At 62.6% G+C, this 24,111-nt stretch overlaps 1 protein-coding gene and 1 long non-coding RNA gene across 3 annotated transcripts; one reads left to right on the top strand and one right to left on the bottom strand.

Annotated features, from left to right (window-relative positions):
* Window positions 1–657: 657 nt before the first annotated feature.
* LOC132663788 (uncharacterized) lies at window positions 658–22,102 on the bottom strand. 2 transcript variants are annotated; one of them, XM_081790984.1, is made up of 3 exons: window positions 21,693–22,102; window positions 1,535–1,784; window positions 658–1,232 (listed from the first exon to the last, which is right to left on the bottom strand). In XM_081790984.1, exons 1-3 carry the CDS (start codon window positions 21,828–21,830, stop codon window positions 676–678), a joined length of 945 nt encoding a protein of 314 aa, XP_081647110.1. In that variant the 5' UTR covers window positions 21,831–22,102; the 3' UTR covers window positions 658–675. The 2 variants fall into 2 exon arrangements, with proteins under 2 accessions (XP_081647110.1, XP_078292378.1); XM_078436252.2 differs by lacking the exon at window positions 21,693–22,102 and adding an exon at window positions 2,228–2,427.
* On the top strand, window positions 14,180–15,273 carry LOC144614095 (uncharacterized). The gene is made up of 2 exons (XR_014136022.1): window positions 14,180–14,368; window positions 14,675–15,273. It is a non-coding gene; the product is annotated as an uncharacterized LOC144614095 (long non-coding RNA).
* Window positions 22,103–24,111: the final 2,009 nt, after the last annotated feature.

Genomic DNA, 24,111 nt, shown 5'->3' with positions numbered 1-24,111 from the left:
CCCCGGGACGCCCCGCATCTCTGATGCCTGCTCCCATGGGGGTCGCCTCCCTTGGACTGGGACGGGTCTGGCCTCCATCCCGGGGAACACACTGGCTTTGGTGCATTATTTGGCACAGAGGCCTGTGGACCTTCTGGCCCTGGGTCGTGAGGGATGCTCTCCCGTCTGTGTTGTGACCGTCCAGCCTTATGCATCTCCCAGTTTGTGATTGGGCCACGGGAGGACCAGCCCTGTCCTGGCTGGCGTCAGGCTGTGGTGTCACAGCATGCACAGGGGTCTCCACCCCAAGACCATTGTCACCGAAGGGGCCTCCATATTCCCACCTAATCTTTAATCCATTGCGATTTCAATATCAAAGGAGAAAGAGTCTATTTCAAACGAACACAAAGTATGAAAATGAATCTTTCTCGTCTGAAAAGTTGCTTCAGACCCAAAGGTATCTCTGGCGAGATTCCACTTGAAGGAAACCTCCAGAGTAGGTAACAGAACACGGAGAGAAAGCAGACTGGGGGTTCCCAGGGGCTGGCGGGGGCACGAATGGGGAGTGAGGGCTCGGGGTACACGGTGACCCTTGGGGACCGAGATTTTCTGCAACAATATTCTGTGGCATGGTTCACAGCGTCGTGAGTGTACCCCGTGCTCAGGAATTGCACAACGTAAAACAAACAAAAATTTTTATTGAAGATTAATGTGGATTATAAGGAAACAATGAGCAAATAAAGTAACAGCTAAACAGAAGAGGAGAGAAAGGATAAGGTAGAAGAGGAAGAGACATTCTGGTGGGGGGTCATGGTCCGGGAATGGAACAACAATTAGATATAGAAGAAACACCCCGTGAGAGCCTTCAGGCCCTTCATTTGTGGCTGGCATCCATGTGGGAGCAAGGGCAGTGGCAGGGGCGGGGGCAGGAGTGGGGAGAAGGGCAGTGACAGGGGTGGGGGCAGGAGTGGGGAGAAGGGCATTGGGAGGGGCAGGGAGAAGGGCAGTGACAGGAAGAGAGTTGGGAGCAGCAGCGGGAACTGTGAAAGCAGCAGAGGCAAGAGCAGAAGCGGGACCCAGCTGACTCTGCTCAGGTGCCTGCTGTCCCAGCACAGGTCCCAGGTCACCTGCTGGCTCTCCGGCCCCTGCAGGAGTCGCCCCAGACTCCACCCCTGCCTGCAGAGACGCCGAGGACCCCGATGCCGTTGGGCCGGGCTCTGGAGCCACACCGGCTTCTGGTCCTGCCCCGGACTCTTGAGAAGGAAACAGAGTAACGGTTGCAGCGGCTCCAAGGCCTCAGCATGAGAGGAGGGAAGGTCCCCCCCCACCCAGTGCCAGCCTCTCCAGGGGCCTTTGCAGAGACACAACTCACCCCAGAGCCTCCCCGAGAAGCCATGGCCAGAAACCCACACCAGGACCTCTGCCCCCTGCAGTCCGCAGCCCGGGCTCTCAGTCTCTGCTCCTGACCCCACACCAGCCCCCGGGGGCTCCTCCCTGGGTGGCCCAGCACCGCCCTGGTCCCATGAACACACATCTCCCACCCCAGCCTTCTCACCCTCAGGCTCTGGCTCCGGGGGCTCTGGGTCCTGATCCCAGGACCCGTGAACCAGGACCCTGTCTGGGGGCTGGGGCGGTGAAGGAGGCCTTCCTAGGCTATCTCCAGGCTCTGCTTCCCAAGACCTCTGTGTGGCCACTCTCTCCCTGGGTCCAGGGTGGCCCTCCTGGGCGACGGGGCACACGCACAACTCTCTACGGCAGGTATAATGGGATTCGGCCAGACGTTTCCCGATTTCATCGGTTGATTTCTGTAAAGACAGTGACCCACGGCCGTCCCAGAGACATCACAGCCGTGCCCGGCCATCCTCAGTGTCCTTCCACCCTCTCCACCTGTGGCTCCCAGATTGGACACAGACCTGAATGTGCACAGACCTGCCCCTGGGACACAGTGACATCCACCAGCAGGGCTCGGGATGAACCTTGGGGACAAGAGGGCCACCCCAGCACACCCTGTCCCTCCATTCCAGCCTTGACGGGGATGTGAGCCTGACCCGCCCACCAGGCATCTGACCCTTCATCAGCCTGCACCAGCTCGGGTGGGCCCTCTACACACGACCCCTCCTTCCACACAGACACACACAGACACACACACACACACACACACACACACACGGGAGGGGATGTGGGCTGCACAGGTCAGATCAGTGCAGTGTCGGGCTAGACTGGCTGTCTCTGGGTCTCCCAGTGTTACCTTTGGGTCCTTGCGAGCTAGAGACCTGAGGCGTCCTGTGCACGACCTGACCCACTGTCTCCAGGGTCGGGAAGCTTCGCGGCCAGGGGCTCCCCTGAGCCGGCAGCCGCGGGACAGGGGCACACAACAGGAGAACATGTTCGTCAGGCAAAGGTGTCCCAACGAATGAGCCCTGTTGGGCGCTGTCTCCAGAAGGTGGGTGCCTGGTGACCCGGGTTGTGAGTTCAATTGGGCTTTGTGACCAGAGAGGTGAGGTCACTTCCTGTGGCCACCTTACCCGGCTTCCTCCTCCCACAGGAGCCCCTCCCAGGCTGCAAGGGCTCCCCTCCACCCCATGCCCTGTCCCTACAGTGACACCAACACAGCCCAGACACGTCCCCGTGAGGCCTGGAGCGGCCGGTGCCACGGCTTTGGGGCCACAGAGCTGGGTTCAGACCTGGGATTTCCTCCTGACCAGTGCTGGGACCCTGCACAGACCCCGTGCCTCCCGGGGCCCCCCGGTCTCCCCGTCTGCACAGTGAGGTCCTTGTGGCATCTACTTGTAGGGGCGCCATCAGGGAGACACCTGTAGACACGTCCCGTGCCTGCTATCCCAAGAGGCTCGTGGGCACACGTGGCCGTGGAAGGATGAGGAAGGGGTGCGCCTGGCACGGAACATAGGAGAGGGCCGAGTGGAGTCTCCTTGAGGTCATGGCCTCCTGCTCAGCCCAGACCCTGGTGTGTGCCGACCCCTAGGGCACCTGGACCCCAGCTTCCGGCCGGGCTCGGGGACGGACACCAGAATGTGTCCCTGTGTCCTGTAGCTCTACACAACTCACCCTGTCCCTCCCGGTCACCCTTGACCTGGGGTGTGGACATGACCCTCCCATCAGCCTGCTCCTGCTCTGGGTGGGTTCCCCCCCACGTCCCATCCTTACAAACACACACGACCTCACACACACTCACAGACACAGGGAGGCTCATGCGACTCACCAGTCGGATCAGGGCCGTGTCAGGCTAGACCGGCCAGTCCTGGGCCTCCCGGTGTCACCTTTGCGTCCCTCCGGGCACATGACCACAGCCTTCGGGGGTGAGACCTGACCCACCGTCTGCAGGTGGGAAAAGGCTCTCCCTGTGGGCTTTCCTGAGACCACAGCCTCGAGATATCAGGACACAGCATGAGAACACGTCGCGCATTCGAAGGTCTCCAACCACGGGAGCTGAGTGGGGTGCTTCTCTAGAATGGGGGTGCCTGTGATACACACGGGGGCATCTGGGGATCCCCTGGCCATCGGCCTGGCGTGGCTCCCCTCATGGGCATGTTCCCTGGAGACAAGGTCCCCGCCCCACACCTCTTGTCTCCCCCCACCCCTGTCACCTCCAGGGTCCACTCATCCTTTGACCCCCACGCGGGTGGTTAGTTACTGGGGGGCGGGGGACCATGTTTCCATGCAACTGCGTGGACCTGTGCCCACTCGGGGATGCCCAGAGGAAAGGACCCCACACGGGATGGGTTCAGTGGTCCTCCAGGATCTTAGAGGCTCTCATTCCCTCGAAAACCCCCTGGGAAAGTGAAGCCCTGGCCTAGGACCCGAAACCTCCCCCAGCCCCTCTAGGCTCTGCTCACCTGCTGGGTCCCCGGCCAGTCCCTGCCTCTTCTGGCCTCAGTTTCCTGACTGTTCCATGAGTGCTTGGAGGAGGGGCTTCACCAGTCCGGCTAGAGTGGCCCCTGGCTCCCACCTTTGGGCAGGATGGGGCGCGGGAGCCTCGGGGGCGGGGAGGCGCTCCCACCAAAGGTCGAGGCAGGTGGAGTCTGGGCAGGTGCACGGGGACCATGGGACTGCGCGCACGGGACCACCTCGCGGCAGGAGCCCACGACACCTGGGGTCGCACGTATCCGATCTCCGACGCCCGCTCAGTGACCCTCATATCCTCTTAGGCCTGGGCCCACGGCCACTCCACCCAGGCAGGGCGGCTGGACGCAGTGGGTATGGAGACACGGGGGCAAGAGGGAAATGAGACACACCCCCACCCTGCTGACCTGGCCCCCACACTCCACTCCGCTGTTCATGCGGGTGCGTGGCTGAGCCAGGAGGAGGGGGAGGTGGACACCAGCCCTGGGGTCTCTGGGGGGGACTGGAAAGACAGTCCGGTCCCTGGGGTGCCTGGAGATACTGGGAGGTCAGCCAAGGCATTGGGGTCTCCAGGAGGGACCGGGAGGACAAACCAGGCCCTGGAGTCTCCAGGAAGGACTGGGAGGACATCCTGGGACCTGGGGCTCCTGGGGGGACCTGGAGGACAGCCTGGGCCCTGGGGTCACTGGGAGGGGGACCGGGAGGACAGTCCAGGCCCTGAGGTCTCTGGGAAGGAAAGGGCTCCAAACTGAGACTCACAAGCTGCCCAAGCAACTTCCTGCCGAGTTTTCAGTGAAACCGCCTCTCAGAGTATATGGTGAACTCGGGGGCTCACACATTCAAGTGCAGAGTCACAGCCAGGATAACCCGCTGACCCCCTACCATCGCCAGGGAAATAGTCACGGGGAAGAGCTCTCTGGGCTGGGGGAGCGCTCCTCCCATTTCTCCTGGCCTGGGGGAACCCCAGAGAACGTCTCCATTGTTCTCTTTCCCTCCAAGGGAGGAGCTGCCCCGAGCACCCCTGCACCCTGGGTGTCCCCGCCCCCCGGGTCCCCACTGCTGAGAAAGAGGCCACAGTGACCTGTGTCCGGAGTCTGGTCGGCCACCGCTCCTGCGGCCATGCCAGGCCCTGGTGGCTGGATGGAAAGGCTGGATGGCTTTGGGGGCGGGCCTCACTGGCGTCCCCTCTCCCCTTCCCCACTGCGGTCTGCGATCCGGGCCCTGTACGGGTGCTCCATCCGTCACCGGTACCTGCCTTGTTCCTGCCATGGGAGTGATCGCCCTGCATCACCCATTTCACAGAGCAGGAGAGTGAGGCCCAGAGAAGGGAGGCAGGTGTTTCTGGGCACAGGGCTGGTCAGCAGAGAGCTGGAAAACCACCTCCGGAGCCCCCGCCGGCCCGGCACGGACCCCCCGAGCCGAGGGCGAGCCTTCCCCTTCTGCCTGGCCACTCATTCTTCCCAGACCTTGACGGTGGCCTGTTCCTTTTGGCCACAGGTATTGCTGGCTGAGCAGGAGGGAGTCCAGCTGGTAGGACAGGTGTAGCTACAGGGCACAGGGACACCTGTGAGCTACCAGGAGCCACATTGTGGGCTCTGTCCCCGAGCCTGCCCGGCAGCTGGGGTCCAGGTGCCCTAGGGATCAGCACACACCTGGGTCTGGGCTGAGCAGGAGGCCATGACCTCGAGGAGCCTCCACTCGGCCCTCTCCTGGCTCCTGCCCGGTCTCACCTGTCCTCCCTGAGGGGCTCCAGGGCCCGGATTCAGGCCCCTGATGGCTGCTCGGGCTCCAGCCGCGAAAGATGTAGAGCCTCTGGAGCCGCGGAGTTCTTGGGGCTGGAGGGAGAGCCGGCCACCGACGGGGCCTCGGCTGGGGAGGATGCGGGCCTCGTGGGATGAAGAGGGGGCCGGGACCCGGTCCCGGGGTCGCGGCTCATGTATACAAAGGGCTGAAATCACTGAGTGCCCGGGGGATAGCCAGTTAAAGTAGCCCCCTGACACTTGGTCATCCTGGAGGTGGCCCCCGGCCTCCCCGGGCAGCTTGCCACCCTCTGACTGCTCACAGGGCTGCAGCCAGGCACAGGCGGGACCTCTGTCCATCCAACGCCCTGCCAGGAAGACAAGGCAGAAGGAGGAAAGGAGAAGGGCAAGGGGCAGACCGACTTCTCCCTGCCCTGAGTCGGCCTCCACTGCTGCCTCCAGGAGTCCTGGCCCAGCCCCTGAGATGCTCGGGGGTCCCTATCCACCCCGTCCCTGTGAGGCTGTGACCTCTGGGCATCTCCAGAAAGGCGCGTGCACACACACACACATTCTGACTGTCCAACTGGAGATCAGAGGGGAGTCCACACTGGGAGGGGGTGGGTAATACGGGGGAAAGAAGAGAACGGCTGGAGGCAGTGGGGCCATGGGGCAGGGACATCAGGATTCCTGGCAATAGCCCGGGACCCACAGCATAGGGAGGGACACATGCCGGCTGAGGTCAGGGGGTGTCCAAGGTGTCCAGGAGGATTGGCAGGAACTAGGGAAGACGGGGTCTGGGGTCCTGTGTGTACCACGCTGGGCCCCTGGAGCTGGGAAGTGTGGACGGGGCTACAGCACAGAAGGACTCAGCTTCCTCCTCCTAAACTGGGCTGTGTAGACAGTGTCCCAAGTGTCCCACAGGCTCATAGACGACTCTGTGTCCTGGGATCTTCATCCCTGGCCCTGTGTTCTCCCCTCCTGGGAAAATGCTTCCTACTCCCTCAAGGTCCTTCTGAGCAGAGGGCAGCCTGGGAGCTTGGAGGACCGAGGACTTGGGTTTGCAGCACTTGGCCAAGCAGCGGACCCTGGTGTGGGGACTGAGGTCAAGACCCTCCTTTTCAGAGCCCCGGGCCTCATTAGGAAGGGCTTCCAGAGGCAGTGCCTTGGCTGGGGTGAGGAAGCCTTAGGAATGAACGGAGCACCGGGACGGGAGAGGTGGAACGGGGACAAGGGAGGCTTCTGAAGTCCTCACATCGCCCCTGGAGCCCGCAGGTCCTGCCCCTGTGCCCCCCTAGGGCCAGGGAGGGCTGCTGCCTTGACTACACCCAAACAAAGGTGTGTGTTTTGTTTTCTGGTTTCCCTGCCTGGGGCTGTCATGCCGGTGCTGACCACCAGGGGGCAGGCTGTGTCCACTGTGCTCAGGGAAGCCTCTGGAGCGGGAAGGGACGCTCAGGGGTCAAGCTGGGCGTCCCCTGCCCCCACCCCAACATGTACCTCTTACTATTAGTCTGCATGTCCACAGCGTGAGCTGCTCAGAGGCAGGTAGGGACTCTGAGATCCTCTCTGGACGCATTCAGCTCCTGTGCCTCTCACCCTGAGCAGGGGCTGTGTTGGGCCCGGGGGCCGGAGTCAAAGGTCCCACGAGGTCCCAGCCCTCCAGGAGCTCACAGCCCAGAGGGGGAGGTGGGTCAAAGCACAAGAGTGAATCCGTGTGAAAGGAAAGACCAACACTGTCGGGACATGAAGCAGGGTGAAGGAGGGCGGCCAGGGGCCCCTTGGTAGGGGCGGGTCTCACAGGCTTCCAGGGTGGCCCTGATGCTGGGACCCAGAATTACAAGAGGAGTCAGTCCCACAAACGTCTGCAAGCAGTGTGCTGCGGGGACGAGCAAAGCTGCACAGAGGGTTTGTCTGGAGAGGAGCTGAGGAGGAGCCAGTGTGGCCGGAGAGAGCTCGGGAGGGAGGAGGGCGGGCCCAGCCCCCAGCCTGGAGGATGGACTGTTGTCTATGCTGGGGGACACATTCACCTTACTTGGACCACCTCACACTTTCTGTACCAGTCTGCCGGCTCGGCTCGGCTGGGAGCCTCAGCCCCACGGTCACCCAGGAGGCCAGGGCTGCAGCCTCAGCTGAGGCTCGACTGGGGCAGGGTCCGCCTCCAAGACCGCGACCGGGCACGTGCTCTTGGCAGGATTCGGCCGGGACTGGGGGGTCTCAGGACTTCTGTGTCTCAGCCCGGAACCTCTGCAGGTTCTTGGCACTGGGCCTCCTGGGGCAGCTCATATTATCTGCTCTTGCTTCGTCAGAGAGAGACACACACAGACACACACACTGACACAGAGACAGAGAATGGACCCGGGAGAAAAGGAACCCGGAGAAACCACAGGCTTTCATGAACCACCTTGGAAGCCACACCCATCGTTATATTCTCTTCCTCAGAACCGGTCACTCGGGCCTTCCACCGGGGAGGGGAGGGTTTGTCACAAGGATACAAGAGGCTGTGTTAGTAAAAGAGGACACATGTCAGAGAGAGAGACCCCTGTGCGTGCTGTGACACCACAGGCTGACGCCAGCCAGGACACGGTCGGTCCTCCCGTGGCCCAATGAGAAACCCGGAGATGCAGAAGGCCGGATGGTCACACCACAGAGGGGAGAGCATCCCTCACAACCCAGGGTCAGAATGGTTCACAGGCCTCTGGGCCAAATTTTGCACCAAAGCCAGTGCTTTCCCCGGGATGGAGACCAGACCCGTCCCAGTCCAAGGGAGGGGGCCCCCACGGGAGCAGGCGTCAGAGATGCGGGGCGTCCCGGGGAGGGACTCGGGGAAGTGAGACCCGAGGGAGGCAGCGGTGGTCTCTTCAGACGGGCAGGTTTCTGGTCTGGGGACCGGCAGCCCAGGTGAAAACGTGAGGAAGCAGAGGTCCCCAGAGACAGGTTTGACGGGCTCCCGTCTCCGGGAGAGAGTCCTCAGGCAGAGAGGAGGGACCGGGGGCTCCAGGGGGACGCGGCCAGCCTGAGGGGAACCAGCCCCTCTGGCTGCAGGTGCGCTCAGGTGGCAGAGGGGACCTGAACGGGACAGCAGTGCGTGGCTGGCCTCGCTTTCCCCATCCAAGGCCAATGTCCTCTGCACCCCTTGCCACTCTGTCCCTTGTGTCAAAGCAAAGTGGTCTCTTCACTCAGGTTCCCTGGTGCCCGTTCAGGACAAGGATGCCTCCCGGTAAGAAAGACGAGAACCTGTGGGGCTCACCCATCCCGGGGACCCTGGCAGACAAGCCGGCACTCAGCCTGTGGACCACGGCCCTCTCCTGCCCCCACCGGCACCGTCTGCCCTCTGTCCGCTGATCCCCACCTCTCAGGAGACAAATCCAGCTCGAGGACAGCCTTGGGGACGGCCTGGGAAGCGCTGAGTGGAAGGACAAGTGAGGGAAGACACAAGGGGTGTTCTCGACTCCCAAATCTGACGACCCAAGTCTAGGAGGAGAGAGGAAGATGGGAGGAAATGCAGGGTGTGCATTTTCATGTCTTCCTAACAGGAGAGGTGGGTGGGTGACCCAGGGACTCGGGCGGAGACCTGACGCCTTCAAGGGAGCCGGGAGGAGGATCCGAGAGAACCAGAGCAAACCCACAAAAGCACAGGGGCGGCGGGAGGTGCCGGAGACATATGTGTGCGGGTCCTCCAGGGCCCCCACCCTTCGCTCTATGTGTGTGTGTGTGCGTGTGTGTGTGTGTGTGTGTGTGTGTGTGTGTGTGTGAGTGTGTACAATGGTTAAAAACCTTGGTGAATATGGCTTACGTGTCTTCTTAGGGTGAGGAGGGCCATGGGGACGACGCTCCCCCTTGCTGGCTGTGGCCCAGAGCCCCTGGGTGGGGTCCGGGGCTCGCTTTTGGGATCCAGGTGCGTGCACACAGCGGGGAGCAGACAGGGTGCTGAGGGCAGGCATGGACGCATCCACACAGGAACAAGGACAGAAGCGGTTTCTGCTCTGGGGGGTGGGGCAGAGGCTCTTAGGTCTTGTGCTTGGATTTGGGGAACTGGGGCTGCCAAGGCACAGCTGTCCCCGTGACGCCCCCTCAGGGCGCCCGAGTCCACCTGCCCCTGGGGGAGCACCTGCGACCCTCCTCTCTGCCTGAGGGCTCTGTCCTGCCCCAGGGGCGCCTCCTCTCCTGCCCGCCGGGGCCAGCCTGCCACCTGGGAGCACAGGTACCCCGCATGCCCTGGGGACAGGGCCGGTCCTGGTAGGACACCGTCTCCCAGCGGACTTGAGCGCCAGGCCGCCACGGTGCTCCCCCTCCTCCTCCGGGCTGCGTGGGTCCAAGTCCTCCTCTGCTCAGGGACCACCCTCTGTCCAGGCTCCACACGCTGGCACTTGAGGCAGGTCGTCTGGACCTTCTGGACTCGTGCTTCCTTGTCGGGAACGTGAGCAGAGGCCTCCCTCCCAGACTCGCCAGAGGGGACACGGCCAGGAACATTCAGACCCTGCAAAGGAAGATGCCACGTGGGGGACCTATCGGGTCGTGCTCCCTGAAGAGGTCACGGTGCTCGGCACACGGCAGGGACCTGAGATCGCCGGGTGATTTAGGCAAGGAGGGAGGGAAGGAGGGAGGGAGTGACACCACAGAAGCGGGGTCCACACCAGGTCAGGTCAGAGGGTGTCACAGCTCGGGCCCTGGAAGGGGGCACGGGACACGTCCTTCTGTCCCTCCAGCGCTGACCTGCCTCCACGTGGGACCTGTTGACCTCCTGGATCGTCTCCACCTCCTCCGCAAACAACGCTGAGTGTTCCCAGAAGGGGGACAGCGAGCAGGGGCCAAGGAGGGGCTTCCGGAATCCAGTGCCCTGGGGGACTCTGGGACAGACTTCCAGGTGGCCCTTTATGTCCTCCAGGCACCAGGCCACGATTCCATCTCATCTCTCAGGGAATGTGCCAACCCATCTAGAAGGCCCGTTACGTCCCCATGTCACAGATGGGGACACCGAGGCTAATAGCACAGCCTGGGTCACAAGTAAGACGAGCTGGGTCAGGAAGCCCATCTCCTTGACTTTGGATTGTCCTACCCGCGGGCCTGCATCTTGGCATCCTGGGGTTCAGGATCCCTCTTCCTGGGGGACCCCACCACCCGCTGAGGGCTCCCCCTGAACTCAGGGGAGCAGAGCTGACCAACCTGCCTGGGGCCCCACATGGGGCTAGGGAAAGGCCAACCGGGGCTCTGTGGGCTCTCCCAGTACTGGGCTAGCTGGTCCCCTGCAGGACAAGGACTTCTCGCTGGGGATTGCCTGGGGCCTCTGCTTCCTCACATTGTCACCTGGGCTGCTGGGCCCCAGACCAGAAACCTGCCCGTCTGAAGGTGACCACCACTGCCTCCCTCGGGTCTCACTTGCCAGAGTCCCACCCCAGGACGCCCTGCATCTCTGATGCCTGTTCCCATGGGGGTTGCCTCCCGTTGGACTGGGACGGGTCTGGTCTCCATCCCGGGGAACGCACTGGCTTTGGTGCATTGTTTGGTCCAGAGGCCTGTGAACTTTTCTGGCCCTGGGTTGTGAGGGATGCTCTCCCCGCTGCAGTGTGACCGTCCAGCCTTCTGCATCTCCCGGTTTCTGTTTGGGCCACGGGAGGACCAGCCGTGTCCCGGCTGGCGTCAGGCTGTGGTGTCACAGCACAAAAAGGGGTCTCCAAGATTGTCCCCATTTTTACTAAAAGGGACCCAGTTTTACATCTAATCTTTAATCCATAGGGGAATTTCCCTTTCAAATAGCAAAAATGTTATTTCATTCAAGACAAGGCACCTGTTGTGAGATTCCACTTATAGGAAGCATCCAGGGTAAGGAATGGAACAGGGAGAGAAAGCAGATTAGGGCTTCCCGGGTTCTGGGTGAGGGGATGAACGGGGAGTGAGGGCTCCGGGTACATGGTGTCCCTTGGGGACTGAGATATTCTGCAACGATATTCTGTGGTGTTTGCACAGTGTTGTGAGTGGACTCAGTGCTCAGGAATTGTCAAGGTCTGGGAAGAATGAGTGGCCAGGCAGAAGGGGAAGGCTCGCCCTCGGCTCGGGGGGTCCCTGCCGGGCCGGCGGGGGCTCCGGAGGTGGTATTCCAGCGCTCTGCTGACCAGCCCTGTGCCCAGAAACACCTGCCTCCCTTCTCTGGGCCTCACTCTCCTGCTCTGTGAAATGGGTGATGCAGGGCGATCACTCCCATGGCAGGAACAAGGCAGGTACCGGTGACGGATGGAGCACCCGTACAGGGCCCGGATCGCAGACCGCAGTGGGGAAGGGGAGAGGGGACGCCAGTGAGGCCCGCCCCCAAAGCCATCCAGCCTTTCCATCCAGCCACCAGGGCCTGGCATGGCCGCAGGAGCGGTGGCCGACCAGACTCCGGACACAGGTCACTGTGGCCTCTTTCTCAGCAGTGGGGACCTGGGGGTGGGGACATCCAGGGTGCAGGGGTGCTCGGGGCAGCTCCTCCCTTGGAGGGAAAGAGAACAATGGAGACGTTCTCTGGGGTCCCCCCAGGCCAGGAGAAATGGGAGGAGCCCTCCCACAGCCCAGACAGCTCTTCCCTGGACTATTTTCCTGGCGAGGGTAGGGGGTCAGCGGGTTATACTGGCTGTAAACAGTGAGTCTACACTTGAATGTGTGAGCCCCCGAATTCACCATATACACTGAAAGGAGGTTTCACAGAAAACTCGGCAGGAACTTGCTTCGGCAGCTTGTGAGTCTCAATTTGGAGCCCTGTCCTTCCCAGAGACCCCAGGGCCTGGACTGTCCTCCCAGTCCCCCCCCCCCGAGACCCCAGGGCCCGGGCTGTCCTCCCAGTTCCCCCCAGAGACCCCAGGGCCCGGGCTGTCCTCCCGGTCCTTCCCAGAGACATCGGGCTTCAGCTCAGCCTCAGCCGCCACACGCCCCGGGGCAGCCTTGGGCCCTCACGAGCTCTGTCTCTCAGGGTCCGCAAGCACAGCTCCTCACTGCCCCTGACCCCCCAGCCGGCGGGCGACACCGCATCACCGGTGCCGGCCTGGACGTGACGATCAGCAGCTTGGACGAGAGCATCCGCCGAGCTGGCAGGGGCACGTCCCTTGGTCCCCTCTCCGAGACCTCTCCGGGTAGGGACCTCACTTGAACAATGCCTCTGACAGGAGACCATCTCTGGACCTGCCGGGGAATCCAGCCCCGGGAGGAGGCGGCGACCTGCTCTGCTCTACAGAGGAGGAGACTGAGGCAACATCATCCTCCCAGGCCGGTGCCTGGGAATCCATGCTTGCCTGGGGGCAAATACCAAGCCCGCGAGCTCCCTCCACATCTAGGATGCCGTGGCTCTGAATACATTGCCTGGTCTCCGTCCCTGAGCCTGGCCAGAAGCTGGGGTCCAGGTGCCCTAGGGGTCGGCACACACCAGGGTCTGGGCTGAGCAGGAGGCCATGACCTCAAGGAGACTCCACTCGGACCTCTCCTGTGTTCCGTGCCAGGCCCACCCTTCCTCATCCTTCCACGGCCACGTGTGCCCACGAGCCTCATGGGATAGCAGGCACGGGACGTGTCTACAGGTGGCTCCCTGATGGCGCCCCTACAAGTAGATGCCACAAGGACCCCACTGTGCAGACGGGGAGACCGGGGGGCCCCGGGAGGCACAGGGTCTGAGCGGGTCCCAGCACTGGTCAGGGGGAAAACCCAGGTCTGAACCCAGCGCTGTGGCCCCAAAGCCGTGGCACCGGCGGCACCAGGCCTCGCGGGGACGTGTCTGGGCTGTGTTGGTGTCACTGTAGGGACAGGGCATGGGGTGGAGGGGAGCCCTTTGCAGCCTGGGAGGGGCTCTTGTAGGAGCAGGAAGCCGGGTAAGGGGACCCCAGGAAGTGACCTCACCTCTCTGGTCACAGAGGCCAATGGAACTCACAACCCAGGTCACCAGGCACCCGCATTCTGGAGACAGCGCCCGACTGGGCTCATTCGTTGGGACACCTTCGCCTGACGAACATGTTCTCCTGTTGTGTGCCCGTGTCCCGCGGCTGCCGGCTCAGGGGAGCCCGCGGCCGCGACCCTTCCCGACCCTGGAGACAGTGGGTCAGGTCGTGCACTGGACGCCTCAGGTCTCTAGCTCGCAGGGACCCAAAGGTAACACAGGGAGACCCAGAGACATCCAGTCCAGCCCGACACCGCTCTGATCTGACCTGTGCGGCCCCATGTCCCCCCCCGTGTGTGTGTGTGTGTGTGTGTGTGTGTGTGCGAGGAAGGAGGGGTCATGTGTGGAGGGCCCACCTGAGCAGGTGCAGGCTGATGAAGGGGTCAGATGCCTGGTGGGCGGGTCAGGCTCACACCCCCGTCAAGGCTGAACGGCAGGGACAGGGTGTGCTGGGGTGGCCCTCTTGTCCCCAAGGTTCATCCAGAGCCCTGCTGGTGGATGTCACTGTGTCCCAGGCGCAGGGCTGTGCACACTCAGGTCTGTGTCCGATCTGAGAGCTGCAGGGGGAGAGGGCAGAAGAACACTGAGGATGGCCGGGCGAGGATGTGATGTCTCAGGGCCATCCTCGGGTCACTGTCTTTACAGAAATCAACTGATGGAATTGGGAAACGTCTGGCCGAATCCCGATACACCAGCCTTACAGAGTTGTGCGTGTGCCCCGTCGCCCAGGAGGGCCACCCTGGACCCAGGGAGAGAGTGGCTGCAGGGAGGTCTTGGGAAGCAGAGCCTGGAGATGACCTGGGAAGGCCTCCTTCACCGCCCTGGCCCCTCCACAGGGTCCTGGTTCACCGGTCCTGGGATCAGGACCCGGAGCCCCCGGAGCCAGAGCCCGAGGGTGAGAAGGCTGGGGTGGGAGATGTGTGTTCACGGGGTCGGGGCGGTGCTGGGCCACCCAGGGAGGAGCCCCCGGGGGCTGGTGTGGGGCCAGGAGCAGAGACTGAGAGCCCCGGGCTGCGGACTGAAGGGGGGCAGAGGTCCTGGTGTGGGTTCCCGGCCACGGTTTCTCGCGGAGGCTCTGGGGTGAGTTGTGTGTCTGCAAAGGCCCCTGGAGCGGCCGGCGCTGGGTAGGGTGGGGGACCTTCCCTCCTCTCACCCTGAGGCCTTGGAGCCACTGCAACCATCACTCTGTTTCCTTCTCAAGAGTCCGGGGCAGGAGCAGAAGCCGGTGCGGCTCCAAATCCTGGCCCAACAGCATCGGGGGCCTCCGGGGCTCTGCAGGCAGGCGTGGTGCCTGGAATGACTCCAGCAGGGGCCGGAGAGCCAGCAGGTGACCTGGGACCTGTGCGGGGACAGCGGGCACCTGAGCAGAGTCAGCTGGGTCCTGCTTCTGCTCTTGCCTCTGCTGCTGTCACAGTTCCCGCTGCTGCTCCCAACTCTGTTCCTGTCACTGCCCTTCTCCCCGCCCCTCCCAATGCCCTTCTCCCCACTCCTGCCCCTGCCCCTGTCACTGCCCTTCTCCCCGCCCCTCCCAATGCCCTTCTCCCCGCCCCTGCCCCCGCCCCTGCCACTGCCCTTGCTCCCACATGGATGCCAGCCACAAATGAAGGGCCTGAAGACTCTCACGGGGTGTTTCTTCTATATCTAATTGTTGTTCCATTCCCGGACCATGACCCCCCACCAGAATGTCTCTTCCTCTTCTCCCTTATCCTTTCTCTCCTCTTCTATTTAGCTGTTACTTTATTTGTTCATTGTTTCTTTATAATCCACATTAATCTTCAATAAAAATTTTTGTTTGTTTTACATTGTGCAATTCCTGAGCACTGGGTACGCTCACAACGCTGTGAACCACGCAACAGAATTTTGTTGTAGAATATCTCAGTCCCCAAGGGTCACCGTGTACCCGGAGCCCTCACTCCCCATTCGTGCCCCCGCCAGCCCCTGGGAACCCCCAGTCTGCTTTCTCTCCGTGTTCTGTTACCTACTCTGGAGGTTTCCGTCAAGTGGAATCTCGCCAGAGATACCTTTGGGTCTGAACCAACTTTTCAGACGGGACAGATTCATTTTCGTACTTTGTGTTCATTTGAAATAGACTCTTTCTCATTTGATATTGAAATCACAATGGATTAAAGATTAGGTGGGAAAATGGAGGCCCCTTCGGTGACAATGGTCTTTGGGTGGAGACCCCTGTGCGTGCTGTGACACCACAGCCTGACGCCAGCCAGGACAGGGCCGGTCCTCCCGTGGCCCAAACAGAAACCAGGAGATGCAGAAGGCTGGACGGTCACACCACAGAGGGGTGAGCATCCCTCACGACCCAGGGCCAGAAGATTCACAGGCCTCTGGGCCAAATAATGCTCCAAAGCCAGTGTGTTCCCCGGGATGGAGGCCAGACTCGTCCCAGTCCAAGGGAGGTGGCCCCCACGGGAGCAGGCGTCAGAGATGCGGGGCGTCCCGGGGAGGGACTCGGGCAAGTGAGACCCGAGGGAGGCAGCGGTGGTCACCTTCAGACGGGCAGGTTTCTGGTCTGGGGACCGGCAGCCTAGGTGTCCACGTGAGGAAGCAGAGGCCCCAGCCGATCCCCAGCGAGAAGTCCTCGTCCTGCAGGGGACCGGCTGGCCCAGTACTGGGAGAGCCCCCAGAGCCCCGGTCGGCCCTTCCCCAGCCCCCATGCCAGGCCCCAAGCAGGTTGGTCAGCTCTGCTCCCCTGAGTTCGGGGGGGGGGGGCCCTCGGCAGGTGGTGGGGTTCCCCAGGAAGAGGGACCCTGAGCCCCAGGATGCCAAGATGCAGGCCTGTGCGTAGGACAATCCAAAGTCAAGGAGATGGGCTTCCTGACCCAGCTCGTCTTACTTGTGACCCAGGCTGTGCTATTAGCCTCGGTGTCCCCATCTGTGACATGGGGACATAACGGGCCTTCTAGATGGGTGGGCACATTCCCTGAGAGATGAGGTGGAATCGTGGCCTGGTGCCTGGAGGACATAAAGGGCCACCTGGAAAGCTGTCCCAGAGTCCCCCAGGGCACTGGATTCCGGAAGCCCCTCCTTGGCCCCTGCCCGCTGTCCCCCTTCTGGGAACACTCAGCGTTGTTTGCAGAGGAGGTGGAGACGATCCAGGAGGTCAACAGTCCCACGTGGAGGAAGGTCAGCGCTGGAGGGACAGACGGACATGTCCCGTGCCCCCTTCCAGGGCCCGAGGTGTGACACCCTCTGACCTGACCTGGTGTGGACCCCGCTTCTGTGGTTTCACTCCCTCCCTCCTTCCCTCCTTCCTTCCCTCCTTCCTTCCTTCCCTCCTTCCCTAATTCAGCCGGGGATCTCAGGTGCCTGCCGTGTGCCGAGCACTGTGACCTCATCAATGAACACAACTCTACAGGATACCCCACGTGGCATCTTCCTTTGCAGGGTCTGAATCTTCCTGCGCTGTGTCCCCTCTGGCGAATCTGCGAGGGAGGCCGCTGCACATGTCCCTGCAAGGAAGCACGAGTCCAGAAGGTCCAGACCACCTGCCCCAGGTCCCAGCCTGTGGAGCCTGAACGGCAAGGCGGCCCCAACCCCCACAGTGGATGAGGGAGGCTGGACCTTCGTCCCTCCCAGCCTTCTCCAAAGTGCAAGGCCTTCTCTCCAGCCCAGGGTGAGCCTGCTGGGCACACAGGCCCCTCCGAACATGCCCTCGTTCACATGTGGGCCTGGGCCCCTCGCCCCACCCTCAGCTCCTCTGCCGGATGCAGGGGGAGCCCTCTCCTCTCCCTGGGTCTGCTCCTGGGGTCCCGGCCTGCTGGTCTCAGAAGCGCTTGCCGATTTGCTCCCCATGACCAGCGTGGGTTCAGGGACAGGATGGGGGCTGTGGGTCGAGGCCTGGACTTAGCGAGTGCGGGACGATGGGATTTGGCGAAAGAATGACCTGCAGGTTCAGCTGGACCGTAGACTGAGCAACCAGACTGCATACCCACTGGTCCCCCCTGAGCGCACAGGACAACAAGGAACAGAGGAGCAGAGACCCGGAGGGACAGGCTTGGCCCAGCGCTCACCTGCCCTTACGGTTTTAAACCTCAGCTATATGGGGGCGGGCGTATGCTGTCCCGACGGTACCTAAGGCAGAAGCCCTGTGTGGCAAACACAGGACAGAGCTGCTCAGGGTGACACCGGGATGAGGCGTGGACTCCCCGAACGTCCACGACCCCTAGAGGCCCGACCCCCAATCCCAGAAGCACAGCTTGACGAGCCCATGAGGAACCCATCGCTTCTTTTTATAGCGGGAAACACCGAGGTTTTGTCCAAGGTCACCCAGAACGTCGAGGGCAGGGCCCGTGGCAGGTGGCCTGAGACCTGGCATCTGTCCACAGAGACACGTGTCCTGTTGTCGCCCAGTCCCGGTACCGAGGCCCCGCGGGGCCTGACACGGATGTCTGGGTCTACCCTGAGCTCTCCAGAGCCGTCTGCTGGGCTCCCGGGAAAACGCTGGCCCTTGCTCCAGACAGAAGGTTCTGCCCTCCGGTAACAAATGGGAGGTGCATGCACTCACTGGGCTAGAGGCCCTGCCTCCACCTGCCCTTGGAGATGAAGGTCTGGGGAGCCCTGTTCCTGCTCCTTCCAGGGTTCTAAGACATGCTCGACCACGTAGCCCCTCCTTCCTGGGAGACATTCCCGGGCCTCCTCCGGGATCTCAGGCGGAGGTCACAGCCAGGGATCAAGCGGGAGGATCTGGGTGGTAGGGAGGTCGAGGACGGAGTTTGGAGGCCAGGGCTCCCGGTCCAGCTTGGCCGCTTAGTCTTTCCTTTCACACGGATTTGCTCTTGTGCTTTGACCGACCTCCCACTCGGCTGTGAGCTCCTGGAGGGCTGGGACCTCGCGGGACCTTTGACTCCGGCCCCCGGGGCCCAACAGCCCCTGCTCAGGGTGAGAGGCACAGGGGCTGAATGCGTCCAGAGGGGATCTCAGTGTCCCTACCTGCCTCTGAGCAGCTCACGCTGTGGACATGCAGACTAATAGTAAGAGGTACATGTTGGGGTGGGGGCAGGGGACGCCCAGCTTGACCCCTGAGCGTCCCTTCTCGCTCCAGAGGCTTCCCTGAGCACAGTGGACACAGCCCGCCCTCTGGTGGTCGGCACCGGCATGACAGCCCCAGGCAGGGAAACCAGAAAACAAAACACACACCTTTGTTGGGGTGTAGTCAAGGCAGCAGCCCTCCCTGGCCCTAGAGGGGCACAGGGGCAGGACCTGCAGGCTCCAGGGGCGATGTGAGGACTTCAGAAGCCTCCCTTGGCCCCCGTTCCACCTCTCCCGTCCCGGTGCCACGTTCACTCCTAAGGCTTCCTCACCCCAGCCAGGGCACTGCCTTTGGAAGCCCTTCCTAATGAGGCCCCAGGGCTCCGACAAGGAGGGTCTTGACCTCGGTCCCCACACCAGGGTCCATGCTCGGCCACGTGCTGCCCATCCAGGTCCTCGGTCCTCCAAGCCCCCAGGCTGCCCTCCGCTCAGAAGGACCTTGAGGGAGGAGAAAGCATTTTCCCAGGACCAGGAGCATCTTGGGGCAGGGGTGGAGGTCCAGGGCCAGCAGACAAGCCTGTGGGACCCTTGGGACATCACGTCTATGCAGCCCAATTTACACAGGAGGAAGCTGAGGCCTGTCGTGTAGCCCCCTCCCACTAGCGGGGTGTCTCCTTCTAGCTCCAGGCTTGTGGTGGACACAGGACCCCAGACCCAGTCTTCTCCGGGTGCCCCGGGGAAGTGCCCAGCCCAGGCAGCCCCCTGGGTACCCTGGAGACCTCGCTGGCCATCAGGCTGGCACGTCTCCCCACCCCACGTATGAGCCCTGGTCATGCTGCCAGCCCACTGGGCGCCCCTGCCCCGTGGCAGAGCTGCCTCCAGTCCCCTTCTTCTTGCCCCGGTGTCACCTCCCCCCTCCAGGGTGTACTCCCCTTGAGCCGCTGCCGGGTGGTCAGTGTGAGTGTGTGTCTGTGTGTGTGTGCGTGTGCCTGTGTGTGTGTCTGTGTGTGTGTGTTTGTGTGTGTGCGCGTGTGGTTGCCTGTACGGTCTGGGGACATCCAGATATAACAGCCCCACCTCGTACGGGGTTGATAGGGATCTGACGGGATCTCAGGGGTCTCATTCCCAGGGCGAACCCCAGGGGAGGGCTGAGTTTGGCCTAGGACGGAGACCCCCACTGCTTGGACTCTGCCCACCTCACGTATCCTGGGCCGGTCCCTGGCCTCAGTCTCCCACCTGGCCCTGAGGTTGGGCGTGGAGTGACGTCAGCGTGGACAGGGCCCAGGCTCTCCTCCTGGGTGGATGGAGAGGAGATGGGCCAGGCACACAGGCCTCCCTAGCAAAGGGCAGCTGGGTCTCGTGTCCTCGGCCTGGCACGGCTGTGTGCCCTCCCCGGGGGGCTCCGTGCCTCTGATCCCGTGTGCACCCTGCCTCCAGACCGCTGCCCTGTAACCCCAAATCCTGTGAGCCCTCGGATCAGCCTCACCCCAGCCAGTGGGCTGCAGACTTGAGGGCCGGGTGGGTTGGACACACGGGTACACGAGGGTCGCCGAATGTACCTACACCGTCCCAGCTGTCACAGACCCTAGGCTCCCCTGGCCAGGGTCCAGCTGGGTGCCTGGGTTTTCTGTACTCAGTGGGAATCAGATTTTACAGCAGCTTGAAAACCACGTTTAGGGTTTGAAACCCTTGGGGACCGAGATATTCTGCAGCAAAATTCTGTGGTGTGGTTCACGGAGTCGTGAGCGTACCCCGTGCTGAGGAATTGCACAACGTAAAATAAATAAATTTTTATTGAAGATTAATGTGGATTTTAAACAAACCATGAACAAATAATGTACCACCTAAAAAGTAGAGGAGAGAAAGGATAGGGAGAAGAGGAAGAGTCATTCTGGTGGCGGGGTCGGCGACTGGGACTGGAGCAACAATTAGAAATACAATAAACACCCCTCGAAGGCCTTTGGGCCCTTGATTTGTGGCCGGAATCCATACGGGAACAAGGGCGGTGGCAGGAACGGTGTCGGGAGCAGAAGCAGGACCCAGCTGATTCTGTTCAGGTGCCCGCTGTCACAGCACAGGTCCCAGGTCACCTGCTGGCTCTCCGGCCCCTGCAGGAGTCACCCCAGACTCCACCCCTGCCTGCAGAGACGCCGAGGACCCGGATGCCCTTGGGTCGGGCTCTGGAGCTGCACCGGCTTCTGGTCCTGCCCCGGACTCTTGAGAAGGAAACAGAGTGATGGTTGCAGCGGCTCCAAGGCCTCAGGGTGAGAGGAGGGAAGGCTCCCCCCCCACCTCCACCCAGCGACGGCCTCTCCAAGGGCCTTTGCAGACACACAACTCACCCCAGAGCCTCCCCGAGAAGCCGTGGCCAGGAACCCACACCAGGACATCTGCCCCCGCAGTCCGCAGCCCAGGCTCTCAGTCTCTGCTCCTGGCCCCACACGAGCCCCCGGGCGCTCCTCCCTGGGTGGCCCAGCACCGCCCTGGTCCCATGAACACACATCTCCCACCCCAGCCTTCTCACCCTCGGGCTCTGGCTCCGGGGGCTCCGGGTCCTGATCCCAGGACCCGTGAACCAGGACCCTGTATGGGGGGGGGGGGGCCGGGGCGGTGAAGGAGGCCTTCCCAGGTCATCTCCAGGCTCTGCTTCCCAAGACCTCCCTGCAGCCACTCTCTCCCTGGGTCCAGGGTGGCCCTCCTGGGCGACGGGGCACACGCACAACTCTGTAGGGCTGGTGTATCGGGATTCGGCCAGACGTTTCCCAATTTCATCAGTTGATTTCTGTAAAGACAGTGACCCGAGGATGGCCCGGAGACATCACAGCCCCGGCCGGCCATCCTCAGTGTCCTTCCACCCTCTCCACCTATGGCTCCCAGATTGGACACAGACCTGAGTGTGCATAGACCTGCACCTGGGACACAGTTGCATCCACCTACAGGGCTCGGGATGAACATCGGGGACAAGAGGGCCACCCCAGCACTCCCTGTCCCTCCCAACCAGCCTTGACCGAGTGTGAGCCTGACCCGCCCACCAGGCATCTGACCCCTTCATCAGCCTGCACCTGCTCGGGTGGGCCATCCACACTCGACCCCTCCTTCCACACAGACACACACACACACAGACACACACACACACACACACACACACACACACACACGGGGGGACATGGGACCGCACAGGTCAGATCAGAGCGGTGTCGGGCTGGACCGGCTGTCTCTGGGTCTCCCTGTGTTACCTTTGGGTCCCTGCGAGCTAGAGACCTGAGGCGTCCAGTGCACGACCTGACCCACTGTCTCCAGGGTCGGGAAGGGTCGCGGCCACGGGCTCCCCTGAGCCGGCAGCCGCGGGACATGGGCACACAACAGGAGAACATGTTCGTCAGGCGAAGGTGTCCCAACGAATGAGCCCAGTCGGGCGCTGTCTCCAGAACGTGGGTGCCTGGTGACCCGGGTTGTGAGTTCAATTGGGGTCTGTGACCAGGGAGGTGAGGTCACTTCCTGGGGTCCCCTTACCCGGCTTCCTGCTCCTACAAGAGCCCCTCCCAGGCTGCAAAGGGCTCCCCTCCACCCCATGCCCTGTCCCTACAGTGACACCAACACAGCCCAGACACGTCCCCGCGAGGCCTGGTGCAGCCGGTGCCACGGCTTTGGGGCCACAGACCTGGGTTCAGACCTGGGATGTCCTCCTGACCAGTGCTGAGACCCTGCACAGACCCCGTGCCTCCTGGGGCCCCCCAGTATCCCCATCTGCACAGTGGGTTCCTTGTGGCATCTACTTGTAGGGGCGCCATCAGGGAGCCACCTGTAGACACGTCTCGTGCCTGCTATCCCAAGAGGCTCGTGGGCACACGTGGCCGTGGAAGGATGAGGAAGGGTGGGCCTGGCACGGAACACAGGAGAGGTCCGAGTGGAGTCTCCTTGAGGTCATGGCCTCCTGCTCAGCCCAGACCCTGGTGTGTGCCGACCCCTAGGGCACCTGGACCCCAGCTTCCGGCCGGGCTCGGGGACGGACACCAGAATGTGTCCCTGTGTCCTGTAGCTCTACACAACTCACCCTGTCCCTCCCGGTCACCCTTGACCTGGGGTGTGGACATGACCCTCCCATCAGCCTGCTCCTGCTCTGGGTGGGTTCCCCCCCACGTCCCATCCTTACAAACACACACAGCCTCACACACACTCACAGACACAGGGAGGCTCGTGCGACTCACCAGTCGGATCAGGGCCGTGTCAGGCTAGACCGGCCAGTCCTGGGCCTCCCGGTGTCACCTTTGCGTCCCTCCGGGCACATGACCACAGCCTTCGGGGGTGAGACCTGACCCACCGTCTGCAGGTGGGAAAAGGCTCTCCCTGTGGGCTTTCCTGAGACCACAGCCTCGAGATATCAGGACACAGCATGAGAACACGTCGCGCATTCGAAGGTCTCCAACCACGGGAGCTGAGTGGGGTGCTTCTCTAGAATGGGGGTGCCTGTGATACACACGGGGGCATCTTGGGGATCCCCTGGCCATCGGCCTGCCGTGGCTCCCCTCATGGGCATGTTCCCTGGAGACAAGGTCCCCGCCCCACACCTCTTGTCTCCCCCCACCCCTGTCACCTCCAGGGTCCACTCATCCTTTGACCCCCACGCGGGTGGTTAGTTACTGGGGGGCGGGGGACCGTGTTTCCATGCAACTGCGTGGACCTGTGCCCACTCGGGGATGCCCAGAGGAAAGGACCCCACACGGGATGGGTTCAGTGGTCCTCCAGGATCTTAGAGGCTCTCATTCCCTCGAAAACCCCCTGGGAAAGTGAAGCCCTGGCCTAGGACCCGAAACCTCCCCCAGCCCCTCTAGGCTCTGCTCACCTGCTGGGTCCCCGGCCAGTCCCTGCCTCTTCTGGCCTCAGTTTCCTGACTGTTCCATGAGTGCTTGGAGGAGGGGCTTCACCAGTCCGGCTAGAGTGGCCCCTGGCTCCCACCTTTGGGCAGGATGGGGCGCGGGAGCCTCGGGGGCGGGGAGGCGCTCCCACCAAAGGTCGAGGCAGGTGGAGCCTGGGCAGGTGCACGGGGACCACGGGACTGTGCGCACGGGACCACCTCGCGGCAGGAGCCCACGACACCTGGGGTCGCACGTATCCGATCTCCGACGCCCGCTCAGTGACCCTCATATCCTCTTAGGCCTGGGCCCACGGCCACTCCACCCAGGCAGGGCGGCTGGACGCAGTGGGTATGGAGACACGGGGGCAAGAGGGAAACGAGACACACCCCCACCCTGCTGACCTGGCCCCCACACTCCACTCCGCTGTTCATGCGGGCGCGTGGCTGAGCCAGGAGGAGGGGGAGGTGGACACCAGCCCTGGGGTCTCTGGGGGGGACTGGAAAGACAGTCCGGTCCCTGGGGTGCGTGGAGATACTGGGAGGTCAGCCAAGGCATTGGGGTCTCCAGGAGGGACCAGGAGGACAAACCAGGCCCTGGAGTCTCCAGGAAGGACTGGGAGGACATCCTGGGACCTGGGGCTCCTGGGGGGACCTGGAGGACAGCCTGGGCCCTGGGGTCACTGGGAGGGGGACCGGGAGGACAGTCCAGGCCCTGAGGTCTCTGGGAAGGAAAGGGCTCCAAACTGAGACTCACAAGCTGCCCAAGCAACTTCCTGCCGAGTTTTCAGTGAAACCGCCTC

This window comes from Panthera onca, chromosome D4 (assembly GCF_046562875.1).
Source record: "Panthera onca isolate mPanOnc1 chromosome D4, mPanOnc1 haplotype 2, whole genome shotgun sequence".
Taxonomy (NCBI): Eukaryota; Metazoa; Chordata; class Mammalia; order Carnivora; family Felidae; genus Panthera; species Panthera onca.
Note: the sequence above shows the minus strand (reverse complement) of the source record. Positions and strands in the feature narration are given on the sequence as shown.

Excerpts from the sequence above, each read along its gene's own strand:
- LOC132663788 (XM_081790984.1), bottom strand. The coding sequence starts at position 21,830 with ATGTTCTCCTGTTGTGTGCCCATGTCCCGCGGCTGCCGGCTCAGGGGA. Across the intron at positions 1,785-21,692 it reads TAGCTCGCAGGGACCCAAAG|AAATCAACCGATGAAATCGG; the intron begins GTAACACAGGGA and ends CTGTCTTTACAG. Across the intron at positions 1,233-1,534 it reads CCCGGAGCCAGAGCCTGAGG|AGTCCGGGGCAGGACCAGAA; the intron begins GTGAGAAGGCTG and ends TTCCTTCTCAAG.